The sequence below is a fragment of the Salmo trutta genome, chromosome 8 (genome assembly GCF_901001165.1).
Source record: "Salmo trutta chromosome 8, fSalTru1.1, whole genome shotgun sequence".
Taxonomy (NCBI): Eukaryota; Metazoa; Chordata; class Actinopteri; order Salmoniformes; family Salmonidae; genus Salmo; species Salmo trutta.
Genome location: NC_042964.1, coordinates 42457677 through 42478364, shown reverse-complemented (window position 1 = coordinate 42478364; position 20688 = coordinate 42457677). Strand labels below are relative to the sequence as shown.

Below are 20688 nucleotides of genomic sequence, written 5' to 3'. Positions count from 1 at the left end.
TTACACACAGAGCATTGTGCTGACAGTTCTTTGAAGTAGATGGACCGTGTATTATTGTAATGTGGCTCTGTCTAGCATAGTCTATGCTGTGGTGTGTATCTATCTGTCACTGTGTCTGACACTTCTGTCTGTCTGTGTTTCAGAGCTGAGCCCGTCAGCCCCTAGCTCAGAGAAGCAGAGCCCAGCAGTGACCCAGCAGCACAGTCCTCAGGCCCAGCCCAGTCCCGCCGTGGGCCAGCCCAGCCTTGCTGTCACCCAGCCCAGCCCTGCAGTCACCCAGCCCAGCCCTGCAGTCACCCAGCCCAGCTCCCTGACCCACCAGAGCCCCATCACACAGACCCCAGCCCCCCCACCCCAGATCTACACCCACGACAGCAGGTACGGCAACCGGATGGTCACACACACACAGACGCACACTGCTTAAAAACACACACACCAATTCATAGCACCCAGCCCAGTTCTAAATATTGGTCCGTCAGGATAGGGCCATCATTTACACAAGCATTTTGCTAAACTCACAATAACGTCTGCTAAATATGTGTGTGACCAATAACATTTGATTTAAGACGTGCAGCATTTGAGTGCTCTATCATTTCCTATGTATTTAAATCGTTTAAGATGGTTGATCATCTACGTGTATGGGTTAATGTAATCTTTAGGGCTTCCTCAGTATTGCACTGTCTTCTTCCAATGCTGTGGAAGTCCCAGATGTCTTATACAGCACATTTGTAAATCTCACTTATACAGCACAGTAGTATCTCTTTTTTTAATCTCTGGGGTAAGAGCACTGTTCCTAAGGGAATTACAGGTGAGAGCAAGGTATTCTCTCGCTGTCTCCAGTTTGTTGTATAACATCACTTAACTCTTATGGACTCCTGAATTATTAACCTAAATAGCTTCTTTATAGACCTACGCTGAATATTTCATCAAGCTCTTACAGGGGCCCAAAATGTACCCTGTCATTGTCCTTTCTCTCCTGCTCTGGAGAATTTCCCTAAATCTCTGAGTACTCTGATTTATTGCCAACTCTGTAAAAGACTGGAGTGCCTTTTTATGTGGTTCAAAATATATATTTCACTTACCACCACTAGAGTCTTGCCTCAAAGGTAGTCTGATTGAAACAAACAAGGTATTTGGTAAATAAGTTAAGACTTTGACATGAATTGATTCAGAGAGCATTACCTTCACCACCGAATGAAGTTGGAGCGTTCATATGAAATGCTTCTAGTGATAACCCACTGGGCACATCATCATTTCAACATTGGTAATTGGGTAATATTTAGTTGAGAACTTGATCAATGAGACAACAACATACTGTATATTCACCCACTCAAAAAGACTCAAAAAGACCACTCAAAACTTAGTTCAATGTCCAATGTGTTATCACCGTGCATTCAACCATCGGAAAAAGCACAACCAAATTCCAATGGAAAAACAATGTCAGATTTTTGCGTTAGTTTTCACTGAAATGTCTCACTGCGCTTTCAACCATTTAAAAGCACAGCAAAGTTGAAATGGGAATAAAATGCCAGATATTTAGTTTAGTTATACAACAGTTGAATGTGTTATCACTGTGTTTCATCTAATAGCACAACCACATGACCTGGATTGCAGTTGAGATTACATTAAAAGTGCATGGTGCAGAGATCAATGCTGTTCAAGATTCTGCACAGATTATTACAGCAATAGTGAAGATCTCCAGAGACCTGCGACAACCTATTCATGCATGCTTTACAATAAGGATTTTATAATTACTCAACCTCAAGGTGGCCATGGATGTGTTACTCATTTTAAAGTTGAATGTTATATTTGTTTGTACGATAGCCTAAATTAAGGCTATGTTAAATTGTGTTTGGTTGACAAAGCAACCAAATATCAACATTTAAATGAGATGTATCTACTGATTGCATAGTTCCATCTGAGCCACTGGCTTAATCCCATTCTTTAACTTTGATTTTTGGTTGAGTTAGAGACATGAATCCAACATATCATTGGTTAAACTTGTCAACAAGTTAATATGCTATTCATTGTTTATTGTATTTTAAACATTGAATTGGGTTTGATTTTCAACATAACAATCAAAGTTAAAGAATAGGACTAAATCAACTCAAACTTTAAATGCACTTTAAATAAAGTTGGATTTGATTTAGTCCTATTCTTTAACTTTGTTGTGTTACGTATTTTGTTGCTATGGAGACGTGAATCCAACATATTAATTTGGAGACAAACTGTAATTAAAGCCAGAGTAAGTCAGTGTTACAGGTGGAAGTATCCAAGCAGAAGAGTTACATTTCCTTCAAATGTTGTTATTTGGTGGGTTGACAACTAAACACAATTCAATATAACTAAATATCATTACATTTGAAATCAATCAAAGCTTGAAACCCTAGGGCCTATTGTATTGTCTATTTTTAGTTGAATTGAAACAATAGCTGTTGATGACTTTGCAAATGCTACATAGGCCGAAATAGTCTCATTGATGTTATATGAGTGATAAAGTATGGTCACATTTAATTTGCTCTGTGAAACTTTCCCTTTGGAATGACTTTGATAGCAACAGCGAATCTATTTGAGCTCTCAAAATAATCATTCTCGAGATAGCATCATGGTAATAGTCACTGACAAATATCATATCAAAGCAGGGTGGGGCTTGGTTAAAACCCTGGATGGGAGACCAACCTGTAGCTGTAGATATATCAATTCTCCAGTAGGAGGTGCTGCCAAGCCTATTGTTTTGAAGATCTGACACAGTTTTTAAGGTACAAATTCAACATAGGTTTGTCTATGTTGAAATGTGGTTACCATGACAACCTCATCTATGTGGTTGAAATTTCACCCTCAAAACAGCAGTTTACATTGATTACTTTTTTCAAATCCAATGTATTTTCCTTGCAGATTCCTTGTCACAATACATTGACAAATTACGTTGTAACAACGTTGATTCAACCAGTTTATGCCCAGTGGGAAATTTTCCTTTAACTTGATTGGTTGGTTAGTTACAGGTCAGAGGTGAAAGCGAGGCAGGACGTGAAACCGGACATCCGACAGCCTCCTTTCACAGACTACAGACAGCCCCCATTGGACTACAGACACCCTCCTGTAGCAGACTACCGCCAGCCACCCACCCTGGACTACAGACACCCTCCTCTGATGGACTACAGACAGCTGTCCACTGACCCCAGGCACTTCCCTATGCCTGTGCCCCACGACTACAGACAGATCCAGCCACAGATCCAGCCACAGGTCTACCAGGTTAGATACTTTACTCATCAATACAATATTGACTTGGGATGTCTGAACTTAAATTGTACTTTTACTTTACATGTTACTTTTATTTTAAGCATGTAAAGCTGTCAAAATGGGGCTCCCAGGTGGTGCAGTGGTCTAAGGCACTGCATCTCAGTGCTAGAGGCGTCACATCAGACAACCTGTTTCGAATCCAGACTGTATCACAACCAGCCGTGATTGGGAGTCCCATAAGCCGACGCACAATTGGCCCAGCGTTGTCCGAGTTTGGCCGGTGTAGGCCGTCATTGTAAATAAGAATTTGTTCTTAACTGACTTGCCTAGTTAAATAAAGGTTAAAATAAAATAAATACATTCAACTGAAATACATGGGTATTGACAAGCAAGAACCAGTAGTTCAGGTAGAGAGGGTAACGAGGAAGATGTGGTCATTCTAGCCTGGTTAAACCAGACTGAACGCTGCACTGAGTTAAACAATGGTGAGCGAAGCATTCAGTCTGGTTTAACCAGGCTATAATAATACACATGGCCATTAGCTTTTGTGATGGTGACTGATGTTGTCTGTATATGTCCTGCTCCTTCCCCTCCTCCCTGGTTCTTACTGCCTGTTGTCTGAATGTGTCCTGTTCCTTCCCCTCCTCCCTGGTTCTTACTGCCTGTTGTCTGAATGTGTCCTACTCCTTCCCCTACTCCCTGGTTCTTACTGCCTGTTGTCTGAATGTGTCCTGCTCCTTCCCCTCCTCCCTGGTTCTTACTGCCTGTTGTCTGAATGTGTCCTGCTCCTTCCCCTCCTCCCTGGTTCTTACTGCCTGTTGTCTGAATGTGTCCTGGTTCTTACTGCCTGTTGTCTGAATGTGTCCTGCTCCGTCCCCTCCTCCCTGGTTCTTACTGCCCATTGTCTGAATGTGTCCTGCTCCTTCCCCTCCTCCCTGGTTCTTACTGCCTGTTGTCTGAATGTGTCCTGCTCCTTCCCCTCCTCCCTGGTTCTTACTGCCTGTTGTCTGAATGTGTCCTGCTCCTTCCCCTCCTCCCTGGTTCTTTCTGTCTGTTGTCTGAATTGTGTCCTGCTCCTTCCCCTCCCCCCTGGTTCTTACTGTCTGTTGTCTGAATTGTGTCCTGCTCCTTCCCCTCCTCCCTGGTTTTTACTGCCTGTTGTCTGAATGTGTCCTGCTCCTTCCCCTCCTCCCTGGTTCTTACTGCCTGTTGTCTGAATGTGTCCTGCTCCTTCCCCTCCTCCCTGGTTCTTACTGCCTGTTGTCTGAATGTGTCCTGCTCCTTCCCCTCCTCCCTGGTTCTTACTGCCTGTTGTCTGAATGTGTCCTACTCCTTCCGCTCCTCCCTGGTTCTTACTGCCTGTTGTCTGAATGTGTCCTGGTTCTTACTGCCTGTTGTCTGAATGTGTCCTGCTCCGTCCCATCCTCCCTGGTTCTTACTGCCTGTTGTCTGAATGTGTCCTGCTCCTTCCCCTCCTCCCTGGTTCTTACTGCCTGTTGTCTGAATGTGTCCTGCTCCTTCCCCTCCTCCCTGGTTCTTACTGCCTGTTGTCTGAATGTGTCCTGCTCCTTCCCCTCCTCCCTGGTTCTTTCTGTCTGTTGTCTGAATTGTGTCCTGCTCCTTCCTCTCCTCCCTGGTTCTTACTGTCTGTTGTCTGAATTGTGTCCTGCTCCTTCCCCTCCTCCCTGGTTTTTACTGCCTGTTGTCTGAATGTGTCCTGCTCCTTCCCCTCCTCCCTGGTTCTTACTGCCTGTTGTCTGAATGTGTCCTGCTCCTTCCCCTCCTCCCTGGTTCTTACTGCCTGTTGTCTGAATGTGTCCTACTCCTTCCCCTCCTCCCTGGTTCTTACTGCCTGTTGTCTGAACGTGTCCTGCTCCTTCCCTTCCTCCCTGGTTCTTACTGCCTGTTGTCTGAATGTGTCCTGCTCCTTCCCCTCCTCCCTGGTTCTTACTGCCTGTTGTCTGAATGTGTCCTACTCCTTCCCCTCCTCCCTGGTTCTTACTGCCTGTTGTCTGAATGTGTCCTGCTCCTTTCCTTCCCTGGTTCTTACTGCCTGTTGTCTGAATGTGTCCTCCTCCTTCCCCTCCTCCCTGGTTCTTACTGCCTGTTGTCTGAATGTGTCCTGCTCCTTCCCCTCCTCCCTGGTTCTTACTGCCTGTTGTCTGAATGTGTCCTGCTCCTTCCCCTCCCTGGTTCTTACTGCCTGTTGTCTGAATGTGTCCTGGTTCTTACTGCCTGTTGTCTGAATGTGTCCTGTTCCTTCCCCTCCTCCCTGGTTCTTACTGCCTGTTGTCTGAATGTGTCCTGCTCCTTTCCTTCCCTGGTTCTTACTGCCTGTTGTCTGAATGTGTCCTGCTCCTTCCCCTCCTCCCTGGTTCTTACTGCCTGTTGTCTGAATGTGTCCTACTCCTTCCCCTCCTCCCTGGTTCTTACTGCCTGTTGTCTGAATGTGTCCTGCTCCTTTCCCTCCCTGGTTCTTACTGCCTGTTGTCTGAATGTGTCCTGCTCCTTCTCCTCCTCCCTGGTTCTTACTGCCTGTTGTCTGAATGTGTCCTGGTTCTTACTGCCTGTTGTCTGAATGTGTCCTGCTCCGTCCCCTCCTCCCTGGTTCTTACTGCCTGTTGTCTGAATGTGTCCTGCTCCTTCCCCTCCTCCCTGGTTCTTACTGCCTGTTGTCTGAATGTGTCCTGCTCCTTTCCCTCCTCCCTGGTTCTTACTGTCTGTTGTCTGAACATGTCCTGCTCCTTCACCTCCTCCCTGGTTCTTACTGCCTGTTGTCTGAATGTGTCCTGCTCCTTCCCCTCCTCCCTGGTTCTTACTGCCTGTTGTCTGAATGTGTCCTGCTCCTTCCCCTCCTCCCTGGTTCTTACTGCCTGTTGTCTGAATGTGTCCTGCTCCTTTCCCTCCCTGGTTCTTACTGCCTGTTGTCTGAATGTGTCCTGTTCCTTTCCCTCCCTGGTTCTTATTGCCTGTTGTCTGAATGTGTCCTGCTCCTTCCCCTCCTCCCTGGTTCTTACTGCCTGTTGTCTGAATGTGTCCTGGTTCTTACTGCCTGTTGTCTGAATGTGTCCTGCTCCGTCCCCTCCTCCCTGGTTCTTACTGCCTGTTGTCTGAATGTGTCCTGTTCCTTCCCCTCCTCCCTGGTTCTTACTGCCTGTTGTCTGAATGTGTCCTGCTCCTTTCCTACCCTGGTTCTTACTGCCTGTTGTCTGAATGTGTCCTGCTCCTTCCCCTCCTCCCTGGTTCTTACTACCTGTTGTCTGAATGTGTCCTGCTCCTTCCCCTCCTCCCTGGTTCTTACTGCCTGTTGTCTGAATGTGTCCTGCTCCTTCCCCTCCTCCCTGGTTCTTACTGCCTGTTGTCTGAATGTGTCTTGCTCCTTCCCCTCTTCCCTGGTTCTTACTGCCTGTTGTCTGAATGTGTCTCGCTCCTTCCCCTCTTCCCTGGTTCTTACTGCCTGTTGTCTGAATGTGTCCTGCTCCTTCCCCTCCTCCCTGGTTCTTACTGCCTGTTGTCTGAATGTGTCCTGCTCCTTCCCCTCCTCCCTGGTTCTTACTGCCTGTTGTCTGAATGTGGCCTGCTCCTTTCCTTCCCTGGTTCTTACTGCCTGTTGTCTGAATGTGTCCTGCTTCTTCCCCTCCTCCCTGGTTCTTACTGCCTGTTGTCTGAATGTGTCCTGCTCCTTCCCCTTCTCCCTGGTTCTTACTGCCTGTTGTCTGAATGTGTCCTGCTCCTTCCCCTCCTCCCTGGTTCTTACTGCCTGTTGTCTGAATGTGTCCTGTTCCTTCCCCTCCTACCTGGTTCTTACTGCCTGTTGTCTGAATGTGTCCTGGTTCTTACTGCCTGTTGTCTGAATGTGTCCTGCTCCGTCCCTTCCTCCCTGGTTCTTACTGCCTGTTGTCTGAATGTGTCCTGTTCCTTCCCCTCCTCCCTGGTTCTTACTACCTGTTGTCTGAATGTGTCCTGTTCCTTCCCCTCCTCCCTGGTTCTTACTACCTGTTGTCTGAATGTGTCCTGCTCCTTCCCCTCCTCCCTGGTTCTTACTGCCTGTTGTCTGAATGTGTCCTGTTCCTTCCCCTCCTCCCTGGTTCTTACTGCCTGTTGTCTGAATGTGTCCTGGTTCTTACTGCCTGTTGTCTGAATGTGTCCTGCTCCTTCCCCTCCTCCCTGGTTCTTACTGCCTGTTGTCTGAATGTGTCTTGCTCCTTCCCCTCTTCCCTGGTTCTTACTGCCTGTTGTCTGAATGTGTCCTGCTCCTTCCCCTCCTCCCTGGTTCTTACTGCCTGTTGTCTGAATGTGTCCTGCTCCTTCCCCTCCTCCCTGGTTCTTACTGCCTGTTGTCTGAATGTGTCTTGCTCCTTCCCCTCCTCCCTGGTTCTTACTACCTGTTGTCTGAATGTGTCCTGCTCCTTCCCCTCCTCCCTGGTTCTTACTACCTGTTGTCTGAATGTGTCCTGCTCCTTCCCCTCCTCCCTGGTTCTTACTACCTGTTGTCTGAATGTGTCCTGCTCCTTCCCCTCCTCCCTGGTTCTTACTACCTGTTGTCTGAATGTGTCCTGCTCCTTCCCCTCCTCCCTGGTTCTTACTACCTGTTGTCTGAATGTGTCCTGCTCCTTCCCCTCCTCCCTGGTTCTTACTACCTGTTGTCTGAATGTGTCCTGCTCCTTCCCCTCCTCCCTGGTTCTTACTACCTGTTGTCTGAATGTGTCCTGCTCCTTCCCCTCCTCCCTGGTTCTTACTACCTGTTGTCTGAATGTGTCCTGCTCCTTCCCCTCCTCCCTGGTTCTTACTACCTGTTGTCTGAATGTGTCCTGCTCCTTCCCCTCCTCCCTGGTTCTTACTACCTGTTGTCTGAATGTGTCCTGCTCCTTCCCCTCCTCCCTGGTTCTTACTGCCTGTTGTCTGAATGTGTCTTGCTCCTTCTCCAGGACTTTGACTTCTTCACCGTGGAGCTGGAGAAGAGTATGAAGGGGTTTGGCTTCAGTATCCGTGGAGGGAGGGAGTACAAGATGGACCTGTTTGTCCTGCGACTGGCCGAGGACGGACCCGCCATCCGCAACGGGAGGATGAGGGTAGGCTGATGACGATGTCACATCCTCCGCTGAACTAACACTCCCCCTCAACATACCTACAGTAGCTTCTCTCCCAACGCTGGTTTAGTGGGATATTAATAATAATTGTTTGCTGGTTTTAATTGTCTGATGATTATCTTGGCAGCAAATTTCCATTTTAAGCCCCGTAAGAAAATAATCTGCTAAAGCAGTGTGGCTGAGTGTGTGAAGGATATGGGATGTTTTGACACCTGCTGGGTTAGTGGGTTTACTGGCAGCAGAAACGTTTCTCTAGTCTAGTCAATAATACATTAGGTACTATGAACATTCAGATGAATAATTAAAGGATGGCTGCTTTTACTATTAATAGTTTTCACGTTTGTCCGTCTCGTAATGTTCTCTCCAGGGATAGAGGGTACTATCTGCCGGTCACCATCTGTTTAACAAAAAAAAAGAAGACAATTATTTTCTAAATTGAAGTTCAAATGTAACGTTAGTACTCTTTGTAAAAAGATGCAGAGCGTGCCAAGCTTTTAGTTTTCCCCAAGTTCACGCCTTCCTCCCATCACCTCTGTCAAAGTATGAGTCACTCTCTCTCAACAGCTGTATATGTTCTTGTAGCCTGCTATGTTCACCCAGAGTGACTCTGACCACTTTAGGGCGTAAAAAATACAGAAATCTCACTTTACTTTTCCGATATCAAAGAGTAAATTACAAGTCTGCCATCGCAGTTTTTCCTATATCTCCTAAAGTATCTTGATCGTCTCCTACCCGTCACACTTTTCTCTCTGCCCAATCTCCCTAGTGTGGGCCAATAGCGTCATCGCTGTGCATTCCTTATCTGTAATGAACCTGTCAGAGATAATGTGTGTAAAACGCCCCGTAGGGATATAACTCTCACTCCGTCACGGCGAGGTAAATGCAGCTCGGCGGGCCCAGGCCCAAACCCATCGACTGGGGATGAGGGATAGCTAGCGGTCCTTGTCTCTCTCTTCAACGCCCGGGTCGGTATCGTGATTTATCCTTCAGTAATCACAGCTTTAAAGGCCCACTCAAATTCTGCAGTCTGCCACACACAGGCCCAGTTTGAACTCTGATCATGGGGGAGATGAATGGTCGAGGGGGAAAGGTAGGATCATCTAACACCGCTGTTGAAATGAACTGGGATGGGCCGGCTGGCTATATAGTATACTATTTTTTACACGACCAAGGCTCAGGCTCTGGTCAAAAGTGCACCATATAGGCAATAATGTGCTGTTTCAGACACAGCCTTAGTAAGCTTGGCTGGACTCAAGATAGCATCTAGAGGAAAGACAATCCAAGAATAACCATGCTTCATCTGGAGCCTGGAGGTCATACTACTGCTGTCGGCTTGGTGTTCAATTCTCCCATCCCACCCAGTCACTTCCCATCCATTTAAAGGGGAATGACTCAGGCCGGCCTCAGCCATTCACTAACTGTCAGAAAGTGTTGTAACGATCGTCGTAAGGAGGAGACCAAGGTGCAGCATGGTATGTGCTCATGTTTACTTTTATTTAATTCAGAACACTAAACAAAATAACGAAAAGGAAACCGAATGTTACGTTCTGCAGGCTTACACAGAGCTGTACAAAAACAAGATCCCACAACTGAAGGTGGGAAAAAGGCTGCCTAAGTATGATTCCCAATCAGAGACAACGATAGACAGCTGCCTCTGATTAGGAACCATACTCGGCCAAACACAAAGAAATATATGACATAGAATGCCCACCCCATATCACACCCTGACCTAACCAAACAGAGAAAAACGTCTCTCTCAGGTCAGGGCGTGACAGGTGTAGATGGACGGGCTGTCCAGCTCCGCTCAAATCAGTCTAATAACATTTAATGACTCCCCTTCTCTCTCTCTGTTGCCGGGTGGATTCTCTCTCCTCTCGCTTTCAAATTACTTTCACTATTAGCCGAGGACTTTTCCATTTGTTACAGTAATTGGTTTATACATTTGGTCCCGTGGCACGTGGTCTCCTACACTATCAGTCAAGAGGGCACTGGTCCCATTCCCAAGTGAAGGAAGTGTGTTAGTGAGATCCTTCATATGCCTGTACAATTGGCTTCTGACCTTGATGTTGTAGTCATAGAGCGGTCACAACCTTTTCACTGTAGTGCTGGAAGGGAGATGTAGTCTACTTAGTGAAATGAATAGGTTACTACCAGGTCTTCAGCTGCTAATGTCCTGGGTCATATTCATTAGGAATACGTTTTGCAACGGAAAGCTAAAACAACTGTTTCTTATTGGACGGATTCAGGTACTCCCTCCCTGTTTCAGTCTAGTTTCTTCCGTTTGGTACGTAATGAACAACGCCCAGGACATTGGTATTCAGGAGGGTAACCTCTTTAGATTCAGCCCCCCTGCAGGGAAGAGTCCATAATTCAATCTAAATGACATTATAAAAACGGGCTGCAGGAATTAATGGCAACTGACACCACATTCATGAGTGCTAATTCTGATTAGCGCTTTACACTGGGCGTTCTGATCCCTCTGCACCACTATGATTTATAGATACACATTGATCCTAATAAATTGTGATCCACAATAAATTTGCCTTATTAATTTTGCGCTTTAATATGTAGTGTGTGTGCTTATCTCAGAGGCCTGCCAAGAAATAATTGCGTTGGTGGTTGCGGCAGTGTGTGCCAGCGTTCTTCCATAATTTGTTCATCTAATCAGGGAATTGGTGTGAACTTGTCACGCAATGTAACGCATGTTTATATAACACAGGGTGCTCAGTGGGTTGGTGATTTAGAGGTTACTGTCACAGTGGTCTATTTATTGTCTGTACAGTATCTGCATGGCAACAGGATTTCATGCACATACACATACACAGCAGGGGGACAAACATACACACACACACACACACGCACACTATCTATCTACAGTATTGCTCTCCCTCTCTCTCTCTCTCTCTCTCTCTCAATGTGTTGTCTCTCCTCCTCTACAGGTAGGGGACCAGATCATTGAGATCAATGGGGACACCACCAGGGACATGACCCACGCCCGGGCCATCGAGCTCATCAAGTCAGGGGGCCGGCGGGTGCGTCTGCTCCTGAAGAGAGGCACAGGGCAGGTCCCAGAGTATGGTGGGTTTCCCTTCTGTCCCTCTAACCCTGTGTTTACCCCTCCCCAGGCCAAGGCTAATCCAGCTGTAACACACTCAAATCCACCTGCTTACCTTCTAATCTCATCTGATTCCAGTAACACTATAATCACATTTTAAAAGTCACACACATTTCTAAAATGATTACGTCTATAGATTATTCTTTACTCGGGCCTCCCGAGTGGCGCAGCAGTCTAAAGCACTGCATTGCTGTGTTGCGGCGTCACTACAGCCTGGGATCAATCCCAGGCTGTGTCATTACCAGCTGTGACTGGGAGTCCCATAGGGTTGCGCACAATTGGCCCAGCGTCGTCCGGGTTGGGGGAGGGTTTGGCCAGGGGGGGGCTTTACTTGGCTTTCATGCTCTAGCGACTCCTTGTGGCGGACCGGGCGCCTGCGGGTGAACGGTGTTTCCTCCAACACATTGACGAGGCTGACTTCCGGGTTAAGCGAGCGGGTGTTAAGAAGCACGGTTTGGCGGGTCATGTTTCGGAGGATGCATGACTCGACCTTCGCCTCTCCCGAGCCCGTTGGGGAGTTGCAGCGATGAGACAATTTCTTGATCACGAAATTGGGTAGAAAAAAAGTGGTAAAAATTACAAAAAACATCAACTATATAACTATAACTCTGCTTATGTCTGGCATGCCTATCTTCTAATGTAGTTATATTTTCTATATCCATAGCAATGTCTTTCTCTCTACTTAATACTTTAACACTGATAAACTTGTCTTTCTCTTGACTAACAATAGTGTAACTCTTCCTTTCAAGGCGTCTGGTTTAACCCTAATGACTGGTATAGGTTGTTACTCCCCTTTCCTTAGGAATGGTACCTTCCAGTCTCTCCATGTGCATGAAAAGTGACAAGCATGGCTCCCCCTATTTCTTCCTAATGGGCCACTCTAAAGACACGGTTTGTGACGATCTGCATGTTCCAGTCTAATTCTACTTGGTGTCGTGGTTTGTGGTGTGGTTTTGTGTGCCCATGCCATGTGTTGCAGCTGTGACTTCCTGGTCAGAACACACTGGCTCCTCCTCTCCACTTCAATCACAGTGATAACAACCTACAGTAGTTCCCCAGCTATTGGGGCTTTCAAGACAACTGGGGGGGGGGGGGGGGGGGGGGGGGGGGGACGAGGTCAAATCATGATGTCAATGATCTTCAGGTCGGAAAATCGGAGCTTTATAAAGATGTCAGAGTTTGACCGTTCAAAACTATTTTCCCAGTCGGAGTTAGTTTTTTTCCTGAGTTCCCAGTTGTCTTGAACACACTTAAGTCTGAGATTTCCAAGTTCCCAGGTGTTTTGAACGCAGCATATGTCCACATGGTCATCAGGCCAGCCCAATGGAATTATTATACTGTATGTACACACAATAAATACATATTACACATTAGAAAGATCCATGAACCAACTTTTACAAAATAGCGATTCAAACTGACAGCCACTATCGTCTAGATAGATTAGTCAGAAATATATAGGCAGACTATTTCCTGTGATGATAAAATCCCACCGTGGTGCACGCTGAGGCTCCTAACAGACATTTATGCCCCCAGCACCTCAGGGAATGACAGCACCTAGCGGCCCACTTGGTAATAAATCCTGATGTGTCAGACTCTCCCATGGCCTCTGTAACAGAGAGTCACACTCCCGGCCCGTGGGTAGTGAGTTAGCTCTGAGGCTAGCACTGCACATGACTCTTCCACAGCCAGCCAAGGCCTCCACTGTGAAATACAGTCATCAGCACTTAGCTTTGGCAGGTGACCAGGGTCTTTAAACACAGGAAATAGTATTGTCTGTCTCCATCTTCGTTGCTAGGCGACTTCTGACTTCTACTCCCAGTCGGGGACTCTCTCCGGCCATTTATTCTCTCGCTCTCTCCCTCCCTCTCTCTCTCTCCCTCCCCCTCTCTCCCCCCCTTCCTCCATCAGAAAGGGTTTTTCTATTACCTGCCCGAGGGTGACAAAAAGCTGTGAAATACGCACCATGAGCCCATTACGCTGTCAGCCAGAGGACGCCATATTAAATCACCAGCGTCACTTTTCATATCAACTATCAACCTGTGTGTTCTGGGCAGAGCAGTCACATAAAAGTGGAATAGCCATTTGTAACATGGATGTGGGGGATTGTGTGGATACGTAGATGTTTTACAGGCCTAGGTTTATCTGTATACTGAGAGGATGTAGTATTTATGTTTGATGTGCTGCATCGGGGGTATTTAACTACATTTTGCAAAGCGGCTCTGTATTTTCAGCTAGTTTATACAGTACTTTGCGGAGGAAAGCGAATTCAAAGCTTATAAAAACGTCATCCTGATGAAATAATGAAGTGGAATAAAAGGCGGTTGCCACACAATATGATACTGTGTGTGTGCGCGTGCATGACGTTTGTGAGCACGTGGAAGTGTGCATGCTGTGTATTGTGTTGCTGTATTAGTGCATGTGTACATTTGTCCCCTCGTACAGAGTACTAGAGTATGGAGGTTGTTTTAAGGTTGGATCCAGTCAGCTAGCTGGGCAGCAGGGCCCTCACCCCTCAGAACGAACAGAGCCGTATCCAAGGTGACAGCAGGCATTAGCTCAGCACACATACTCCCTCCCACAATCCTTTTGGGCCACACAGTCTCCACGGGAGACAGGTCATCACTTCAATACACCAAACAGTGGCTGATGGGTAGCGGAATGAGCTGGTGTGAAAAGTCCAGGGTTTGGGAGCGCAACAGGCACCTGCATCGACTGTGAGCCTGCCCACTGAGCTCTCTCCAAACACCAGACCTTCCTAGCTGGTCTGGGAGTCCATCTAGTCTATAATGAGGCCTCATGGAGCTAGCCTAGCCTATCCTCCCTCTTTCCCCCTGCTAGTTAGACGATTGGCGCTAGCCTCCCTGGTGACTTCCCCCCTACCTGCCTGTTTGTAATGAATGATAACCCTGGGACTGTTAGCTTAGCGATGCAGAGAGAGAAGCGAACAGGCCTTGTGAGCTGCAGCAGCCTCTCAGGAGAAGGTAGAGCCCTCTAGGTTTAGCCGCTACAGTGGTTACTCAGCCCAGAGCACCGGTGGGGAGTCTCGAACCCACAGGTTTTCTCTCCCGAGCCAGGCTGAAACACCGCCTGATTCAGCATATCATCCATTCCATTAAACCTGTTTTCGATTTCTCTGCCCACTTCTTAGAAGTGCTGAGGCTTTAAAGGGAGCTAGGGAACTGAGATGTATGCTGCCTTAAAGTGAACTTGCAGTGTGTGACTTATAGGAGTGAAGTGATATTTCACTTTGTTTGTTGTGATTGCTACAATATGGATGCTGTCATCCATGTAGACTAGAGGCGTGTTTTTTGGCTTGGTGTGTGTTGTTTGGTTAAAGCTATAGATTCATAGATATATCTCTATAGGGCAAACTTCCACTTAAGTCAGCTTTTCACTCAGTCTCCCATTGACATCCATGCATGACTAAGTAAATGGAAGGTAGGATTCGCCCGACTGTTAAGACTATCCTTTCCCATGTCTAACTGTGTGTTTGTGCCCCAGCAGACAGTACCTCCCCCTGGGATGCACGCCCTTCAGCCTCCCCAAGTCTGTCGGAAGTAGCCCTGCCCCCAGACACTCTGACCATGCCATCGCCCTCATCTCATCTGACCCCGCCCCAGCAGCCCCCAGGCCCCGACCTGGCTCATCTGCCACCGCAGGAGGTCCCGCGGGAGCCGGCGGTGCAAGAGAGCAGGAGGGCGGAGCGCTCCCAGAGCCCCCGGAAGGCCCCGACCGAGCCGCAAAATCCGGACCAGACCGGTCACGGGAGGAGGGACCGGGACCGGCCCAGTGGGAGTGGTTGCAGTAGCGGGAGGGCCAAACAGAAAGAAGGTGGCAGGTCCACCCGCAGAGGGAGCTGCCCCAAAGAGGGAGGGCCGGTGGGGAGGGATGAGCTGCTACCTGTGGGAGGGGAGCCCAAAAGCTCCTCCAGGGGGGTAGCTGGTGAGAGCAGCAGCACGTCCCACGGGAAAAGAGAACCAACCCAATCCCCGACGAAAGACTCCAAGCCCTCATACACAAACTCTAACGGGAACGGCGGCAGCGGTGGTGGTACTCAGAGCGGCAGCAGCAGTCACCCAGACGTTAGTGTCGGGCATCAGGGGGAGCCGGCGCAGGAGAAGCCCAGGCCCAGAGAGGCAGAGAGGGGCCCTGGAGAGACCCGGCCCTGCCGCCCCACCAAGAGCACCAGCAGCGGCAGCACAGCAGCGGGTAGGAAGGCCACCGTGTCCCCTGGGCCCTGGAAGATCCCCGGCTCTGACAAGCTGCCCAGCACCCTGCGCTCGGGCACGTCCACTGTGAGCAGATAACACCTTGGAGTACACCCACCACCACCAGACCCCCAGGCCGGGCTACACTAAACCTGGCTCGCCCCTTCTTTGGCTCCCCTCACCCTGCCTCCACTCCCCCACCCCACCCTCTAGACCTCAGATGTAAAGGGGGTTCCTCCATGCGTTTTTAGAGAACCATTTTTATTTATATTGTACTCTAAATTATTTTGAGAGATATTTTACACCGACCACCTTAAGAACTGGAAAGCATCCACTTAAAAATTCAAAACAAGAAGAAACCAAGCAGAATGTGTGTAGCGTGACTGGATCCTTGAGCAGTGTTAAGGGGTCCGAATACAGGAACTTCATTTGGAAGTGCTCAAATCCCCACAGCACTCCAGTCGAGGACGTACATGCAAATTGAACCACTCACCGATTGGTTGACTGTGACACTGCAGTTTTTTTACACAATGGAGTCTATTTTATGAAAAGGAATGTTGAAGAGGGGTTGCCTGTTTTTGTGTATTTTGAAAAGAGAGAATGAAAACCAGAACTAGGAAAAGAGTATACGCATTAATGGAACTTTGCCTTAAATAAGAGACTGTACGAGACTGAAGAAGCTATCCCGAGTAATCTATCAAATGATATAGAAATAAATCTATTATATGATGAGTATTAATATGTGGGACGTGATCATCTCTAATGCATACCTAGTCGGGCCAATGGCCGTTCTGAGGCGCCTCATAAGCTAGACGAGCGAAGGAACACAACGCCGTTTTTCAACACTCCCTTATAACTCCACAGCCCAGCCTATGATATTGCATTTCTAGTCTGTGTTGGACCCATTCTACGAGACTGCAGTGGACTGTAAGGGCTGTCCGTGCTCGAATCATCAACGGTTGGGTCACAGGAGATACATTTCCCCCTCACTGTGCTTCGCGAACAAAGCAATTTGCTGAGGTTTGTCTGGTGGACACTGGGGAGAGAGTGAAGGCTCATGGGATATCGGGGCAGAGTGCCTTACGATCAGGGACCGACGGACAGAGAGGTCTGTTATGGACTTAAAGAACCTAGAACACTCTCTAGACTGATGTGGTTCAATCCAGGCTGCAGTCAATACCAACGTCCCAATATTCATATACATCTGTGCCATGACGGACAGTCATGTTTTTATATCTGATTATTGAAATTTGTTCACTATATTTACAGACCCCACAGTATTTATTTGGTCAGAAAACATTAGCAAATTTTTCCATTTCCTTACAGATTGAAGTTAGTTCCACACATTTTTGGGGTTCTGTTGGTATCTCATCGTCCGATATCGAAACGTCTAGGCAGAACATCTCTAACAGATGGTGTAATCAAGCTGTAGCTACACAGAATGACGTGTTTGGGTGAAAATATGGCAAGTGTATGAAAGCAGGAAACTACACTAGTACTTCTGGTGGGGATTAGAGAGGGAGAGAAACATTGCCATTTGTCACAAGCTCATTCATCACAATGTGTCTAATGGTCTGTGCTTCACTTAACGCTGTTCATTTACACAACACATGAAACACTTTTATCTCCCAAAGACGCATATGTATACATTACAACTGACAACTGTCTGGATATTCATTTCAACATTTGTTTAGTCTCTAAGTGTCTACATAGCCAGCGACGTTAAAATATATATACACATCTCTCTCTCTACCAGATTGTGTCCCAATTAACTTCAAAGCTCTAGACAGTGGAGGCTCTGTCAGTGGCCCTGTCTGCACTCTCCTATTACCAGTTTACACACACACACACACACACAGGTACACAGTTAAGACACACACAGTAACACACACACACACACACGTCCCTCAGAACCGCCTTGTCATCCAATGACTAAGGCAGGGTTTTTTTTTAAACTCTCTCTCTGGCCCTGGGACTCACAGAAGCTAATTCATCTGTCACTCTGATAACTATTATACTGCACATGTAGATGTGGAGAGACTACAATCATCTAGTCATTATGAACATTGACAGACACAAGAATCATTCTTGGCGATAAAAGAAAAGTCATTAAGGAGCAATCCGAATGTGTCCCCTTTAGTTTCTGCAGACATCTGATTTTTGAGTGGTAATTTGCAGTGTGTCGAGCTAACAATCCAGCAAAGAGAGGACGACATTGGCAGAACAAAACTGTCCCCCTCGGGTGGAAGAAATGCAGACAGTCTTTCAGAATAGGAGTAATACGAGAGAGGTGAGTGATGCTCTGAGCCCATTGGAAACTCTATTTACGAGAGGAATAAATATTTCTTTAAAGCACAAAGTGGTTCAGAGAATTGGCATATAAATTGTGCTGGGGAACTGACACTGAGTAGACAGGAGTCTGTGGCTCAGCCACTGTCTGGGCCTGTTTGAATACTTTAACAATGCATCCTTCCTCTCTTCCTTCTCTCTTTCCTAGCGTCTTGTAAGAACAGTGGTTACTTCAAGTAAGTAGGCAGCAGGTAGCCTAGAGGTTCAGAGCATTGGGCCAGTAACTGAAAGGTTGCTGGTTTGAATCTCGAGCTGACAAGGTGGGAAATCTGCCCATGTGCCCTTGAGCAAGGCACTTCACCCTAATTGCTCTGGATAAGAGCATCTGTTGAATGAAAATAAAGAAATATATAATAATGTAAAGCAGGTACATTTTCATTCATGTAAGTGTCACTGGTTACTTCAAGAAAGGATTCATTTGAACAGTGCCACTGTGTGTTCACTCCACACACAACCATTCCTATAGTGTCTGGACAGTCCTGACTGTATACTGCACCTTCATCACTAAGCCTATCATGACTTCTGTGTAGACTGGAGACAAGGAAGAATGTCCTTCCTTCGTTGCACAGTTCGCCGCTTTTTCTCATCAGAGCAGTCCCCCATTGAGGCAAATGTCAGTTCTTTTCTATGGACAGATCAGAAGAGATGGGTATATCTAAAACGGTGAGTGTGTTGAAGACTGACGGCATGTACAATACATGAACCCCCTGAGCCTACCTAATGCAGCAGGGTATCACTGTGTAGTGTTATTATTAGCCGTGTTATTGACCTTGTACAGGTGTGTCGCTATTATAAATATGACTCAATGTATTATTATGGATAGTCACAGACTATAAGTGAACGACCTATTTTTATGAAATGCAACACTATGGATATATTAACTTTTGCAGAAATCTTGTTTACCGTATGATATTCTGAAATGCTGTCAAATAAAATCTTGACACGGTGTAAAGTATTCAATTAAGATCGAGCTGTCACCGATTTATGTCTGACCTCGTTGATGGCCTTATGGCAGGTGAACAGCTTGCCATAAGGTGTGTATTCATTTGTGCACACCGTAGTAAAACGTTTTGCAACAAAAACAAAGGTTTGTTATAGGACAAGTTCAGGTTAGTTCCTCCGTGTTTTGGCTTGTTTGCTTCCGTTTTGTTCCAAGTGAAAACAACTCAACTTGCCCAAAGGTACTGACAGCAGGATTTCTCCCAACCTTATGACCACATGAGGGCAGTGCTGTGTAAGGAAAGAAGGCAAATCACTGATTTCAAAATGACTATTGTACATTCTTGTTGTTTCCACTAGAGAGCATTGTAGACTCGTTTTTGGTTTTCTGCATCGTTTCGTAACATTTTCTTATATATAAATGCATAGGTTATTTAACCTATTCCAAATATTCCTCCAAGATTTTAACAGGCACTCGAATCTGGTCTACTTTATTTGAGATATGTACAATCTGACTGGTTAAACTAGGCAACAACAAACATGTTCACTTGGCCTTAAAACTACCTTTGTCTGCCATTATTTTTGGCAAAAGGACATGCCAAGAGATATTTTATCAAATCTCTCATACTTGACTTTACTAGAGAACGTCTTGTAAATGTACTTTACTTGAGAAAGTAATTACATTTTGATTAGGTATTTCTTGACCTTTCAATCAGCGCATTTTGAGTTCTGTAATATTCACTTTTTAGTGTCACAGCTACCAAATCAAATAAAACTATTTGTGACATGCGCCGAATACAAGTGTAGACCTTACCGTGAAATGCTTACGTACAAGCCCTTGACCAACAGTGCAGTTCAAGAGTTAAGAAACAGCACCTGCGAATGCGGAACTTATGTAATGAAACCCCACCTCACGGGTGAGTCGCCACCGATCTAAACCAGCATTGTCAATCCTTTCCTAAAGCGTGACTTACTGACAGAGCTATTTGTATGCAGAAAAGGTAGAAATTCTGGCAGGCTGACCGGTTGATGAGATAATAGACACCCTAGAGCAGTGGTCACCAACGTTTTCTGAGTCAAAATGCAAGCCGAGATCTACCGCTCAGATAAATTCAACATTAACCAATTAAAAACAGTTCTGTAGCAATGAGGTTTGTGCAATAGGCTATAGACCCAATACATTATCACTGCATATTGGCTACGCTTGAATTGCCCAGCCAGTGTTGTTCTTCTCAACCATTTGAAACTATATTTCAAAATTGTAGGTACATGATCAGTGGTAATAGATGATGTGTTGTATTACTTGTGAGGCACAGCTAAGTGAGTATAATAATGTGCTTCTCTTTTTACTGGACTGATGGCCTGCATCTGATGGTCAGTCTGAGTGGGGGGGTGAGTCGGGTGAGAGGTGAGTCGGGTGAGAGGTAGCCTCACCGCTGCTCCCTCCCTCCCCTCAGACTGACCATCAGATGGTCCTCCTGTCTGCATTCCTCCGTTGAGAAAAGGGGATAGTCTTCCAGCTGATGAGGAAACTTAAGTCGCACTGCATTACTTCTGCTTCATGCACCAATTCATGTTGTTACTCCTATGACCAGAGAAAGTGAAATATTCCTCGATATTAAAAAAGACACAAGGCGCTAATAATAACAACTCGAGCTTATCGAAACGCGCATTTTAATAGCGTATAAAAATGTTTAACAAAGTATTGACAGTGCTGAATAACAATTGAAACATGAACTTACTCATA

At 46.5% G+C, this 20688-nt stretch overlaps 1 protein-coding gene across 1 annotated transcript in view; it reads left to right on the top strand.

Moving 5' to 3' along the window:
* Positions 1 to 18957, top strand: part of LOC115199004 (membrane-associated guanylate kinase, WW and PDZ domain-containing protein 2) — a gene marked incomplete in the record, with an annotated part of 237189 nt that extends 218232 nt beyond the window's left edge. Inside the window, 5 exon segments of the mRNA XM_029761485.1 lie at positions 144 to 378; positions 2997 to 3252; positions 8169 to 8312; positions 11270 to 11408; positions 14950 to 18957. Of these exon segments, the coding sequence (XP_029617345.1) occupies positions 144 to 378; positions 2997 to 3252; positions 8169 to 8312; positions 11270 to 11408; positions 14950 to 15752 (1577 nt within the window).
* Between the last annotated feature and the right edge of the window lie 1731 nt (positions 18958 to 20688).